Source organism: Pleuronectes platessa, chromosome 13 (assembly GCF_947347685.1).
Source record: "Pleuronectes platessa chromosome 13, fPlePla1.1, whole genome shotgun sequence".
In the NCBI taxonomy this organism is placed as follows: Eukaryota; Metazoa; Chordata; class Actinopteri; order Pleuronectiformes; family Pleuronectidae; genus Pleuronectes; species Pleuronectes platessa.
In genome coordinates, this window is record NC_070638.1 from 10861580 (window position 1) to 10876363 (window position 14784).

Below are 14784 nucleotides of genomic sequence, written 5' to 3' on the forward strand. Positions count from 1 at the left end.
ACACTGTGCAGAAACACAACTTCTGAAATCTCTTTATTTGGTCAATGTCAACTTTGTTTATGTAGCACATTTAAAACAACACGGCTGAGCAAATTGCTTTACAAAGTAAAAGATACAACAAGAAAACAGCAATTCCTAATATATCAAAACACTCATGATTAAAAAAACGAATCAAATATGCTGGGATAAAGTGTTCTCTACTGTAAAAGAAGGCCAAAGAGAAGAGATGTGTTTTAAACTATGATTTGAAGTGTGTAAGAGAGGCGGCAGATCTGATATGGAGCGGGTAAGCTTTACATAAGTGACATAAATGATATGGTTACTGGCCCAATCGGTGTGTTATCATTAGTCCATAGACGTTGTGAGTACAATAGGACAAAGAAGAGTTAACTGAAAGTCTTCCTCCCTCCCTGACACGAGCGGGGCAACTGAAGTAAGAAGAATGACAGCTAAGGTGATTTAAGGAATTACATTTATATTGCTGGATGTTTTGCTAAAGGCAGTTCAAGATTACGAGGCTACGTACACAACAAGCATTACAGTATTCCCTTTTGTTAGCGAAGTAGCAGGTTTTCTAAACACTGCCAAGAGCGTAAATGGGTTTAAGACCATTTGCCATTTACATTACTTGTAGGGAACATGCAGTATAACAAACCAACTGTGCGTTAATTATAGGGAACTTACAGTATAACACATCTCCAGTATATTACCTATAGGGAACTTACAGTATGACACACCTCAATTACATTACGTATAGGAAACATACATTATAACAAAACTCCAGCACATTGACTAGAGGGAACATATAACACAGATCTGCTGAAGTCTGTCTGATGTGTGCCAGTACAGCTGAGAATTTTCAGTAAAACTCAATGATTGGATTGAAGGTGAAACACTTGCAGTGACCTGCACTCTTTGTGTGGTGGGCACTTCTGTCCCATTCAACAAGACACCTCAATTCTTACGTTTCTGTTTCGTACATAACCGCCAGCCTAATAAAAGCTTTTAGCACTTTGCACACATCATCAAATTTCCATCTCGCATTCAATCAGCCGGATGTGATTCAGTCCCTTCCTGCTGGCAGTGAGCACGGGGCAATCTCCCTGTCCCGCATTTAGGACACTGATACATGCTGTGCTCAGTCCGTTATATGTAAGCAGACATCTGGTTGCTTGCATGTCGGTGATTCCATTTATAGGCCTCACAGCCCCGGCTGCGTCTGTCTGTGAACACGCTCCCTCCCAAATGCAGTTTGTCTGACGCGTGGGCGGGTGTCAGTGCTCCTGTATGAAAACTCACTCTGCCGCAAACGTGACGTACGCTACAGATGGCGTTCTCACTTCATCAGAAGTTATCTTAGCTGTTGCTCACCGCCACCAAACGACAGTGAGCCAGTGAGAAAAGGCCCGAGTCAGGTTAGTTTGTCAATGTCACAGTGGACTGTGGAAGTATGAAGCCCAGAATTTACACAGCAGTTATTTACAGCGTAAACACAAACATTAGTGACCCCAAATGTTTTAATCTTTCTTTAAAGAGGGAATTTGGGTGTTTTCTATTGAAAAATCTAATGGAGGTTACAAGAACCGTATCTTCAAATGTCAGTAGTTTACTAAGACAACTGGTTTAGTCACACTCCAACATCCCTGAGCCTTTAAAGTCATACATCTTTACACAAGACCATACTTCAAAGTGATTAAAAAAATGTATCCATCTTCTTCCTGTGCTCAGTTTGTCAAGGACAATGAGCAGGTAATACAATCCTTAATGTTAACGTAAAGGCGGTGCGGCCTGGGATGTTGCATGGTCGTTTGTTCTAGGGGGTCGAGCTGTCATTCTTCAACAAGAAGGTTGTCGGTTCGAATCCCACTCTTCCCCATCTGCATGCCAAAGTGTCCTTGTCAAGATGCTGAACCTCTGAAATGTGCAGAACTTCAACCCCCTATTCAATGCATAATTTCTTAAACTGTAAATTTAAAAATGAAAAAAATGAATAAAAAACTTTAATTTAATTGAAAATTTAAATAACAGAAAAAAAAAATTCTAATTTTCTGCAAATTTTGGTCAGACTTTGAGCATGTGAAAACCCTCAAAAAGCAAATTAATTTGCCTGAAAATTAATATAAATAATTATCCTTACAGTTTTCAATAGGGCCTCACTGTCTGTCAGTGTTCGGGCCCTAAATAAAAAATAAAATGAAATGCTGTTTAAAGTCCATGCATTGATAATACATTTACAGAGGAGTCTCTCCTTCTCCCGCCTCTGAGCATTGAGAACAAAGTGTCTGCACCATCTATTCATGTTCTATATTGTCAATTCGATTTTTAACAAAGACACCAGCAGTTTTCCAAACTAAAACACTAAATACATTTAACGCATTGACTCATCTTTACTCAAACACAAGCTTAGCAGAACACCTCCGTGTCTTTAATATTCAATATTTCTTTCCTCCATCAGCAAATCTCCCCCTCCCAGTCATCACCAGTCGGAAGTGATTCAGTCCTTCCATCTTTCAGCTTGTTGACTTCGAACGGAAGAGAAACATGGTGTTGAATCTGATGCCAAAACAGCCCTGACAATTTGAGTAGATCTACCTGCATGTCATTTTCAAATAAAGTTAGTGGTCAGTGTGTTTGTAAATGGGTAGGGATGAAAGTGTTACGTCCATTTTGTCTTAGATGCCCATATTTCCTCCATAGCCTGTGAACGCAAGATCCCATAATAGTTCTTGGAGCCAAATCTGCCTCCATCTGTGAGCACACTCCTTCCCACATGCAATTTGTACGCGAGTGTAGGAGGGTGTCGTTCTTCCTCCTGCACAAGCCGAATTTTGTATTTCATTTACGTGTCTAATTTTGTTCAGTGGTTTCTCTTTAATGCAGTCGACCTCGGTGTGAAATATGATATGCAAATTTAAACTGATCTAATTGAATGAATGCATGTTACTCACGTGGCACTGTGCGTGTAAGGAACATACATCATGTATGAGGAAGGAGCTTAGGGGGATCTTTGTTAAACCTGCAGATTTCTTATTGCCCAGTTTCATGTGCATACCAAATGTCATTCCAATTAAGTCAATCGCACAATTTCGGCTCCTCTTAAGATTTTAAAAAGATTTGTTTTTATTTCATTCATATAATATAAATATTACCTTAGACTTAGGTATGTTACTTATTGCTTACTGGTGCCTATTGCTAATATCAAATTCCCCAATTGTGGGACTAATAAAGGATAATCCTGTCCATGTTTTAACTTATTAATGTTACTTGTGTTTATATTGTATTTTTACATGACACAAACAGCCCTTGTAAGCATGATCGTTAGATATTGAAATATAAACCTACAACAGAAAACCAGTTATTAAAGTACATATTCATCAACTGGCTTTAGCACTGAAAATATACCATACTAGCAGCCCAGACTCACTTTGTACCACAACAATCATCACAGCCACGCTACTAAGCAAATATCGCCCTCTGCTGGTAATCAACAGACAGGTCATGAGTATGACTTCTGAGCCAACTGGATGAATGGATTTAATGTTTCCTATTAAATACAGGTGATTAATAAAGTGTTGAGCAACAGATTTTAAAGATGCTTATTTATAAATAAAACCGTTGTAATACAATAATTCAGTCAATTTATTTTCTAATAAACAAACATACAAAACAACAAACAAAGCTCAGCCCCCATGTTTAAACTGTACAAGGAGAGAAACAAGAGCACAGGACTAATACTTCAGGGAGGGAGGGAATCTAAAGAACTTTTCCTCCTTTCACTCTGCAAAAAGTGCAAAACCTTTACACATAGTAATCACAGAAGTAAACTCCCCACATCCATGTTGTGGCCCGATATTGAATTAAGGGAAAATATTATCAGTACAAGTGCTTTTCGGGTTTGTGATCTCCATTTTAAATCTGTAGTTGACAGCTTAAATATCTGGTGAATGAATTGGTGGCAAAAAGCCATTCCATGGAGGAACGATGCAGGATCAAGATAAGTGATGGAGGTGACAATAAAAATCTAAAGATCAGTAGTGACGACAGGAGTGACTCCATGAATGAGCAGTGTTGGGCCGAGGTCACGACTCAACAGGTCCACCTGGTGCAGGTAGGCACGGTAACGGTTTATGTCTGCAGGTGGGCGTGGCAAATACAGGAAACGCACAGCAGGTCTAGGGGCTCCGTGTCGGAGAATCAGATTGTTGACAGCACAGATGTATTCTTCTGTGAGCTGAGCAGCATTATTGGGGAACATTTCATTGCCATCTTCATTTTGAGCCCTTTCTTCTTGCTCCATCTTCTCCTCACTCTGCGCACACTCTGCCAGATTCCCTGTCTCCCGCCCTCCTAGTCTCTGCCAGTGCAGCGCCACCACCTCGTCCCAAGTCACCATCTGCACCTGAGCTGAGATTCTTAGCTTCTTGAGCATCACCCTGAGCTTCGTCTCCTCCTCCTCCTGCATACTGCAACCAGCCTCAACGCACAGGAAGAGGCGGAGTCTTGCCTGGTTCCAGGTGCGAGTCTCTTGCAGCACGCAAGCCAGCTGCAGGAGGAACAGCGAGCAGGTGTCAACGTAGCCATGGCTGTCTGGCTGAAGCAGATTCAGAGGCCACACATCGACAAAGGGCCCAGTCATGCTTTGCTGGCCTGCAGTCTTTCTTCCAGAACCCAAGACCTCCTCCCGGTTGAACTGATCAAAGTAGCGAGCCAGTGTCACATTCTTCCCCATTTTAACAGCGTCAGCAATCACCGACACGTATTCCTCTTCCTGAAGATCTTTTTCTTCCTCCGTGCCACGCACACTGGGGAAGAAAGGGGACCGATGCTCCCTCGGGTCTTTGGTTAGACAGACAGTATCCAAACCGTAGCCTGTAGAGACAAGAATTTTACCTTGGAGCTTGTCTTGTGGGGTGCAGTCATCATAGAAACCCAAGACAATGGTGTTTGGCCGCATTCCACCTTGACACAGACATAAGTATCAAAATTGCATCTTCAATAACAGCTGTAAGTGTTCTCCATGTGATTCATTATCAAAATTCATTTGAAATCAACATTGTACAGCAATAAGGTAAACTTGCCTACCAAATCCTGTAATGAAAAGCAGGTTCTGAACTCCGTGTCGGACAGAGTCTGCCAGGGTGAGGTTGACAAATGCCTTGATGTTTAGATGATCTACTAGAGACAGCCAGGATTCATAACAGCTTTGCAAAGGATCAGAGGGCAGCCCGTCTGCAGAGAGAAAATACAATCATCTCATTCCCTCAAGGGCAGCATGTGTTTGTTGTGACAAGCAGGTGTGTGCGGCCCCGCTCAGACCTTGTATCAACATCCTTTCTGAGAGATTCGATCAGCACAAGTATACAGTGTTTGTCTTTTCCCACCTGGCATTACAATGTGTCCTGAGCCGAACATCATTTCAAAATTTGTATATCCCAATGGGCTTAGGTCAGGTATCTACACTGAAAGGTGGTGGTCAGTGTAAATATTGTAGCAGAAACAAATTCAACATATGGTCTTTGAGAAGCGTAAACATACATTTGAATGATTGTTTAAAATGTGGCAGGTTAGTAGACATTAAACGAGTAGGCACTAGGCCATCCTTCATATTTTTAAAACAATAGTCTTCAATAGTTGTAAAACCTACACAATTACAATACTAAAAATGTGAATTTTGGTCTTAGCAACAATTAAATGACGTATATTTTCTTCTTACCTAGTAAACCCAGCTTCACATGTCCCAATACATAGAGGCCACTCTTCTTCAAGTCATTAATGAAAGTCATAAGACCCGTAGAGCTGCGAGGGTTCGCCACCATCAGAAGCACCTGGGGCCTCCAGAACTTCACGTGGTCTTTACGCACGTCCAACATCAACAGGTACTTACGCACCTGAATCAAACAAAGATGGGATGAGAAAGAGAGAAGTGCTGTTGAAGTAGATAATGGAAACCCTAACCCATATTAATATTGTTGATGTGAGACGGAAGGTTAGTTTGTGAATGTGAACCTGGTGGAAGATGAGAGCCTGGCTGATGTATCCCCAGTTGCTGATGGGACCAAAGTAGTGGATCAGCATCAAGAGCAGCAGCATAAAGGCTATGCTGGCAAAGGCATAAATGGCACTGATCAGAAACATCATGACCAAGCAGCCAATGATGCCCAGTGTGCAGGTGTGCCAGGTAAAACAACGGAATGAGGGTCTATGTCAAAATAAAAGAGAATGACTGAATAAGACAATTACCTTTAATCATGCTTTTCAACATTAAATCCAGAACAGGAAGCTTAGCTCACAACAACATCCTTAACTTTACCTGAAGTTTGGTGCAGAAGCCCATTCAAGAGCTAAACAGGCCAGGTTCACGGCAGCATAGACCAACAAGAAGAAGATGGTTACAATACCAGCTATGGTGTTCAATTTCCCCGCAAACAGCACCACCTAGTGTCAGAAATAAAGATCATCATTTGGCTTAAACTTGATTCAACGCACCAGTTAAGCCACTATGAAAGTGAAAAATGTCTAATCAATATTCTTGAATAACAGAAATATTTCAAACTGTAGAGTTAGTTGTTTATTTAGGTATTTCTTTCCTCTTTTGTATATTTACTCTGGCTAATTCTGATCTGATGAATATTTTATAGAATACATGATTACTAAAGAAATTGATAGCTGCAGCCCTAGTTTAGTTTCATTCACCTGACAAATGTTCAGCCACTAAAAAGCCAATCATAGGCTCGATATCTGGCATCAACTTAGATAGTCTACTGCTAATTCAGACTTTTTAAGGCTTAAAGTTCTCAATGTACAATATTAACACCTTGTATAACCCTATCTGAAATAATTCGGAACTGGAATCCCTGATATTTCTTAACGCATAATGGTACAAAACTATATACATTAAATTTAGATGGTAAATGGTTTTGGATTTATATAGCGCTTTTTCTAGTCTTGATAACCACTCAAAGCGCTTTACAGTACAGTTTTACATTCACACGCACATTCATACAGTGCATCTAATCACAGCACTTTGTTATTCTATGGGAGGCCATTCAGAGTTCAGCATCTTGCCCAAGGACACTTCGGCATGCAGATGGGTCAGACTGGGAATCGAGCCGCCGACCTTCAGGTTGGAGGTCGACCAATCTACCCCTCAGCCACAGCCGCACAGATGGTGACTGATTAATGTCACAATCAGAAGTATTTAACTAGGTCACTAATCAAACATATGATAGAACTACAAACACAGGGAGTGGTTGAAGATGAGGGCAAGGGAAGTGACATCAGTGTAATAATCCCACCTGTACAAGCAACCAGGACACGAGCACCGAGGCCCAGGGGTTCCCGCTCCGAGATGTTTTCCTCATCAGAACCAGGAGGCCCCCTGTACAGATACAAAACCACTCTGTTATTGCTCATCATCTTGAATCAAATAAACAACTGAGTCATCCAGTCTTAAGCCAAACCCACAATGAGGGGATTTTTCTTCTGAGAAAATCCATCTGCTGTCAAACGATACTTTCTAAGTTTATATTCACCAGGAAAATAAGACAAGGGTCAATGTCTCACATTTCAGATGGAAGCCTCTTTCAACAGATTGCTGATTATTAAGAGGTTGACTCAGCTTTGTAGAAGACCAGCTGGAGTTGGAATTTGCTGTCATGTACACTGGATCATCTATATAGTCCTGATCATAACCTGAACAAGCAAAATTACAAATGTGAAGCCTCTCACTACAGAAAGGGTCTAGGGCCATGTCAGCTGTCGCTTGTCAGCTGACATGGTGAAATCTACAAGTCCTTCTCTCAATCTTAAATAAAGATGGGAATAACAACCATTGGAAAGCTGGCAATACAAATTAAAAAATGTGTGCAGCTAGACACATGAGCCAGTCTTACCAAACAGGTTGTCTTTGGACAAAGCATAAAGGATCCTGGAGGCTCCGATCAGATTACTCATGGCAGCAGATATAGTGGAGGAGTAAACACCAATGGTCACCATGGGAGGCCATATATTGATGTCTCCCATAAAACTGTAGTCTTTTTGGAGCAGGCAGCTACGAATGAAAGGGAAAACAATAAAGATGAAATAAATTGTGGACAATGGAAAATGTATTCTTAGGATTATCTGCGTTAACATTTTTAATAAATATTGATTGTGATTACATTCTAGGAACTGGAACCGTTGAGCATAATCTTAAACTAAAATAATCCAATTCCAATGCAAATATTTATGGAGGTCATTTTAATTACAGATCAGGCTTATATGCACATGTGTTCCATAATCAGACAGTTTGCACCAATAGAAAGCTTTGAGTTACGTTTTATCTTATTCGTGCTAATTCTATTCAAGTGTCTTTGACTATGTGTGACTTACCGGTCACAGGACCAAGCAGCCAGAAGACTCAGCAGATTGTATGTGATGAACGTAATGAGGACAGCTGCAATTGTTCCTCTCGGGATAGAATAGCTGGGGTTTTTCAAGTCACCTGCAAAACACATGACAGAAGCTGATTTTTATATCACAGTTAAATGTCCCCAGACCAAATGTTGTTTTAACTTCACAATAGGAGGACATAAATGAATGTTTACTTTTGGCCTCTACAGTACCACCAGCCCAGCACTAGTACTCAGTTCACTTTGATTGTAAAGGGGTAAACTGATTTGGAGAGGTGGCAAAAATACCATCAGAGGCTTTGCTGACTTAAGTTGTGGTCCCTTCCTTTTTTAAGGGGTGTATAACGACAAAAGACAACAACTTTGTATGGTCTCTCCAAAACACATTTATTGATATGATTTTAACACTCTTACCTGACATGTTGGAGCCTGCCATTATTCCAGTGCAACCATTGAACATGACAGAAAATACTGTGGCAAAATTCATCATGGTACCGGTGGTGTAGTCCACTGTGTAATTGGCTGGAAGGAATGACAGGAGACCTGATCATTCATACATTTCAGAGTTCACCTGTGCAAAACGGGAGCTATGGCACATGGTGGGTTCTCCTTGAACAGATCAATGTTATGAGCAGAGGCCACATTGTTTGATAAGCCTTTCAAAGGCTGTAAAATATGCAGCCATTACTTTTATAACAATAACAGCAACATATCCAACACTTACGCAAGAGGTTACTCTGCAAGGTGTGGAGTCGGAAACCAGTAAAATTGGCTATAGTCAGGCTGGTGCTGTTAAAAGATGGCAAAACCACCCCAACAGGCCTAACAATGAAGAAACTGATGAAAACGGACACAAGCACTGTTGTGACTATGATGAATATTATAAAGGCGGCTTTTGCATAGATGTTGGCTCCCACCTGTGAAGACAAACATAATACATTGAGGTATTAGTGGCATATATCTTAATATACTGCTGACAAAACTACAACTTAATTTACAAGAATTAAGTATATAAAAATAATGACATCTCACCAAGCAGACAAGGAAACACAAGAAGAGCACGCCAGTGCCATAAAGCACAGACCACAAGTATCCTGAAGGCAGCACCTGAAGCGGACCTGCAGAAGCTGCACCTCCCTCTGAGAAAGGACAAGAAACCAGCGTTATCTGATACATCAATATACTTTCATGTCGGACTGTCTCACTGCATCTGATGAACCTCACCTTCTGGGATGCCAAAGACAGACATAATAGCCTCAACCAGACCTAAAACATAGAGAGCACTGCCACACACGTTGGCAAAGAAGAACATGATCCCGATGCTGCCACCGAACTCGGGACCCAGGGCTCGGCTGATCATGTCTGGGGAGCCAAGTTAAACAAAGACCGGACACCACAGCTCACCTAATAAATTTCAACTACAAGTCAGATTCACAGATACACAAGTGAAGCTTTTAATATCTCTGGAACCAAGGATACAGTATGCACCTCCAGCATCCAAAGCCCCATTGGTGGAGATGGCGCATACAGAGAGCACAGTCATGGTGATAATAACGTAGGCCACCAGGAACATGGCAATAGACTGATAGAGCCCTGCTTGTCCCACGACAAATCCTGTAAGCAGAGGGAGGACATCTTAAATTTATAATGCAATTGATGCATTTAATACACGTTTTTATATTGAAGCATGTAGCTTTACTATTGTTTAGAAAACAGCCTGTGGATATATTTCAAATGATCTGTGAAAAATTGATTACTACAGTCATTTTGCAAAGAACTATTTAAAGTATTTGCTTACAGCTTTTTACATAAAGATAAATCTTCAGAGAAATTTGAATTGACCCAAATACACAACCTGAAAGTATTGTACTGACTTCATGATTTCAAAATAACATTTATGAACAATACTTTTAACCATTGTGAAAATTTCCAGCTACTGCCTTTGAAAAAGTAGACTTTGAATAAGAATTTTCTAAACTAGAATTATCCAATCTAATGCTAAAACAATTGGTTAATTGATCGAATGACAGAAAATCGACTTATCAGAAAACAACGGGCACATTAAGCAGCATTGGAAATAACCTTTGTTGGATGCAGCTTCAAATTGATGGCTCACCTTTGCCCTATATGAATTTAGTCAATAGCTTACACTGGTGTCTGCCGTTTACCTGAGACAAATCAAGCCAAGGTTTTTCAAACTAGCTTTAGAGTTTTCCTAAGTGTTAAAGTGAGTGGTTAAATAGTCGCCTCCTCGTACTCACCTATTCGCAGGAACACGACGACGCTGAACATGGACAACAGAGTCGGTGTGACCACTCCGAACAACACACCGAGCTTTCGGGCGGGTTTCTCCCCGGACCCTCGGCCGTCCCTGCCCACCTTGGCTCTGCCGCGTTTGGAACCGTCTGTCGGCTCCGCATCACTGGTGGTGAGTCGGTAATGTAGGAGGGGAGCCTTCTCTGACATGGCGGCTTTAACGAAGACGGTTTCAGCTGAAACTCTCTCAACTAGTGGCAAATGTCCAGGTCCAGGAGCTCTGGTGCTAACATGTAAGCTAGAGTTAGCTTCCCGAGCTACTGCCATTCACCTCCGTCGGACTCACCTGTGCAGCTGATGACGTTTAATGAGCTGGAAAATGACGCCCCTTCCTATAATTGGCTGATGTCGTCACTCTCTACTTTATTAAGATCCGCCTCATGCTATATGCCCACCTGTTAGCATTAGCATAACAACAGGACATGCTTAAAACCTAACCAGCTAGGGATAAAAGAAGCAACAAGTTAGCTCACCATAAATCAAAACACCGTTCTATCCAACTAATCACCAAACAAAATAAATAGGTGTGATTAAATAATGGCTGTATAACACATCATAATTGTTTATTGCATATTACATCGTAAAGGTTTTTGTCATCATTAACAACATTCATATTCATATAGTGTTGCAAACATGTACTTAGAATACTTTACATATAGACATGATGGATTTGCTGAATTGGGATAAAAAAAGAAATACATAAGAACGTGTACATATATACAGCAAATCGTAAAATATAAAAGATATAAGTTCAAAAAGTGCAATGAGAACAAAAAAAATCAGCTTATTAAATTCATACCAGTAGAGTGCAGCAATATTTTCTAGTCTTCATTATCCTTAAGTATGGGTTGTTGATAAGTAGCCGGTATGTTTTTTATTATTATGTCTATTAATTTAAGTGCAATGACTGTCTAGCAATGTAACCACATTGTACCACTAATTATAAAAAGGACTTAAACAAATGTTTCGTGAAAACATGAAGCAAAAATACCAAGTAGACTTTTTTTTGCTCTGGCCATGTGATCAAGCTGGAGATCGCTCTCTTAACGTTGAACAATCATTTACATTTTTTAATACATTTGCAAACAGTAAAGTCGAGACAAAGCTGCCTCTAAGCTACATGTAAAAAGAGAAGCTACTTGCCTTTTGGTAGATCGGAGGCTTGTATTGGTCGTAAAGGCCTAAAGTTCTATTCAACGCATCCTTAGCTTTATATAGAATGATACAACGATACTTCCCTCCAATTGGTCCATGATGCCCATCATCGCAGATACATTTTTGCTTTTTGCCCCTTAAATGTGAGTCTGTCAATAACAGGATACAATAGCAGACTTTTTATCACTTGAGACGTTTCAGGGTGAGGAGGAAATCCAGATCAATCCTGCTGTTTTGCGTTGGTGGAATTTATTGACTTGGGGCTCCGGAGTTTAATCCATCCCGTCAGTTGTGAAGAATAATGGGTCCACCAAAGTTGTTAGTGTGTCACTTGTGAGGGCATCTGTCTTCCATATTAATCATGAACCTCTCCAGTTTGCCTGAGATCAGTTGGTTGTATCTCAGCAGGACTGTGGTCAGACTCTGCGACCTCAGAGGAACACAAGACAATGATGGAGTCTCCACTGGCCCCTGTTGGTCCAAAATGAAAACAGAACAAGAGAGTATGAGCAAAAAGGTGGCTTTACATCAAACCATAAGGCGAGGATTGTAATTTAAAAAAATGTCAAAATTGTATCCTTTAAAAACTTAACTAAAAAACAGATTCTTGGTGATGGTAATCAATTGATCAAACAATCAATCAAATTTTATTGGTATAGCCCATGTTCACGAATCACAATTTGTCTCATAGGGCTTTACAAGTTGCGACATCCTCTGCCCTTAACCCTTAACCAGAGTAAGGAAAACAAAACAAAAGTGCAATAGATGCAACGTGATCCACAAATTAACTGTCCAAATTGGAGGTTATTATGTAAAACATTGATTGCAGGAGATCCATCTTGCCCATGTGTGACTTTTGGGAATAACTGTCTCACTGGGAAAGTATGCGCTGCTATCTTCTTCTTGTCCTGAGGAAGGAAGTCTCGAGGTCAAACAGCATAACATCACCAGTCCCATAGCACAGATATTCCAGAGCCACAGGTTTATGAGAAATCAGGATATTTCCTCAACAGAAGAAACTGAAAATGCCTCTCAAATAATCAAACAAAAAACTGTTTTAAGTCACTATGTGCACTTTCATACTTCGATAATTTTTTACTAAGCAATGTTTGTTGTAAAGTGTTTGAGTGTGAGTGACAAAAACAGATACAGACCAAAAAGCTTTGATTAGGTCATTTGTAGGTTAAAAATAAAAAGTGAAACCAAATTTCACTGTCAATATTTAGGCAATCAGGATCTTGGTGGTGAAATATGTCAATTTCAAGGGTAACATGTATTCTAGGCATTCAAAAATATGGTTATCTTACACTCGGCATGTACTGTACATTTATTTTTTGACCTGTAAATCACCAAATCCTTGCTAATTGGAGGAAGCTTTACTCGTGTGTGCTGGCAGTTTATGAATGTGACAGCTTCTTACACTGAGCTGAAGGTGTGTGAGAATGACCAGATAGTTGTTGATGTTGTTCTCCAATCTCTGCAGCAGTGAAGTGCCACATCCTGGCGTACTCAAGGCCCTCATGACCTTCACACCTTCGATAAGAAGCCTCAAGGATGCAATGATGTCTCCTCTCCTCTCCTGGTACTGCAGTAACACATGCACAGAAAAAGACGACAAAACTTGTTTTCAGAGCAAATCATTTAAAACCAGGGTAACCACTCAAATCAAAAGTAAGCAAGTAATAAATCCACTATGGCAGAGGATTTTGGATTCATACATGTGCTAACATACTGATTTGTCTTCCCAAGATGCTACATGAAGCTCTGTGCAGGGCAGCTGAACCGGTGTGGAAAGGGTCATGACGGCATTGCAGTCACTCTGCCAAGGAAGAGACATGGAAAAGAGGTGACAGTAGCCAGACAGGTGAGAGACACACTGATGGGAGACTACAGGTAACAACAGATACACAGGACAGATACATCAGCCCAGCAGGGGGGAAGACAGACAGAAATGTTGGGAAAGTTTAGCTCTCAACTGTAAAAAAAAAAAAAAGAAACTCACCAGTGCACTTTCCATTTCTGCCACAATATTCAAAACCCTTCTGGCGGCTCGATTACACACAAAGTCTATGGGTTTCGTCTCAGCATCCCACACCTCAGAGGCTACCATACAGAGCAGCAGGAGTCCTGCACGAAAACAGAAACACATGTCAAAGCTGAGGCACCACCTGGAAGCTACTTCAGCTTAGAGCACTAATGTCTTCATGTGTAAAACCTTGATTAGTTTAGGCTCACTACTCACTGCTTAAAGCCATGCCCTGCTCAGCCTCTCCCGATGAGTCCTCATTTGTTCCATCAAGAGATTTGCCAGGTGGAAAAATGCGGTGTTCCACTGTAGTGTAGGTGCTGTGTGTCCTTTTCGTCTTTGCACTTGATTTCCCACCTTCTCATTCAGTGCTGGGAAGGGCAAGTGTTATCTGGCCTGAGAGCAGGATGCGCTTCAACTTCCCCGCTGCGCAGCATAACAAAGCGCTATAGCTTGAGAATAGCATTTCATTGGTATTAGCCCGGATTATTTAGCTTCTCCTCAGGGCCAGAGTTGGCTTTGGAAGCGTTACAGGGACAGCGTGCTTGCTGACTAAAAGGTTAATGATTTATTATTGTGAAAGACTCAATTTGCTCAGCTGACGTGAAATCCAGTCACTACAGGTGGAGGGTATTTACTTTTTGTCAAGGTTTGCCCCGGCCAATAGTGGTCGCATGGGTTAATATAAAGCACAAGACTGATGTCAGAGGGAGCCACCAGCCCACACAACATGTGGGTGTGTGTGTAAGGTCTGTGCTTGTGGTGACTAATCTGTGTGACTTGTGCACGTATACAAGTGTATGTGCAGTTTGTTTTTAGACACCCACAAATCTTTCCTGAAGGTTGTGGGTAAGCTTGACTGTTTCACTTTTGATTTATAAATTCTTACACAATAGT

At 40.9% G+C, this 14784-nt stretch overlaps 3 protein-coding genes across 5 annotated transcripts in view; 1 reads left to right on the forward strand and 2 right to left on the reverse strand.

The window, feature by feature from the left end:
- Positions 1 to 1341: 1341 nt before the first annotated feature.
- Positions 1342 to 11166, reverse strand: LOC128455137 (solute carrier family 12 member 9). The gene is made up of 14 exons (XM_053438809.1): positions 10652 to 11166; positions 9870 to 10004; positions 9615 to 9752; positions 9423 to 9529; positions 9115 to 9307; positions 8805 to 8912; positions 8371 to 8482; positions 7893 to 8050; positions 7296 to 7378; positions 6311 to 6435; positions 6007 to 6199; positions 5714 to 5888; positions 5083 to 5229; positions 1342 to 4959 (listed from the first exon to the last, which is right to left on the reverse strand). Exons 1-14 carry the CDS (start codon positions 10971 to 10973, stop codon positions 4022 to 4024), a joined length of 2934 nt encoding a protein of 977 aa, XP_053294784.1. The 5' UTR covers positions 10974 to 11166; the 3' UTR covers positions 1342 to 4021.
- A 78-nt stretch (positions 11167 to 11244) lies between these two features.
- Positions 11245 to 14440, reverse strand: thpo (thrombopoietin). 3 transcript variants are annotated; one of them, XM_053438811.1, is made up of 5 exons: positions 14104 to 14440; positions 13864 to 13988; positions 13594 to 13680; positions 13282 to 13446; positions 11245 to 12332 (listed from the first exon to the last, which is right to left on the reverse strand). In XM_053438811.1, exons 1-5 carry the CDS (start codon positions 14114 to 14116, stop codon positions 12189 to 12191), a joined length of 534 nt encoding a protein of 177 aa, XP_053294786.1. In that variant the 5' UTR covers positions 14117 to 14440; the 3' UTR covers positions 11245 to 12188. The 3 variants fall into 3 exon arrangements, with proteins under 3 accessions (XP_053294786.1, XP_053294785.1, XP_053294788.1); XM_053438810.1 differs by having other exon boundaries at positions 13282 to 13456; positions 13592 to 13680; XM_053438813.1 differs by lacking the exon at positions 13594 to 13680.
- Positions 14441 to 14630: 190 nt separating this feature from the next.
- Positions 14631 to 14784, forward strand: part of clcn2a (chloride channel, voltage-sensitive 2a) — a 47585-nt gene continuing 47431 nt past the window's right edge. The window contains exon 1 of the mRNA XM_053438429.1: positions 14631 to 14736. The gene's annotated coding sequence lies outside the window, so the exon portion shown is untranslated. The remainder of the gene's footprint in view (positions 14737 to 14784) is intronic.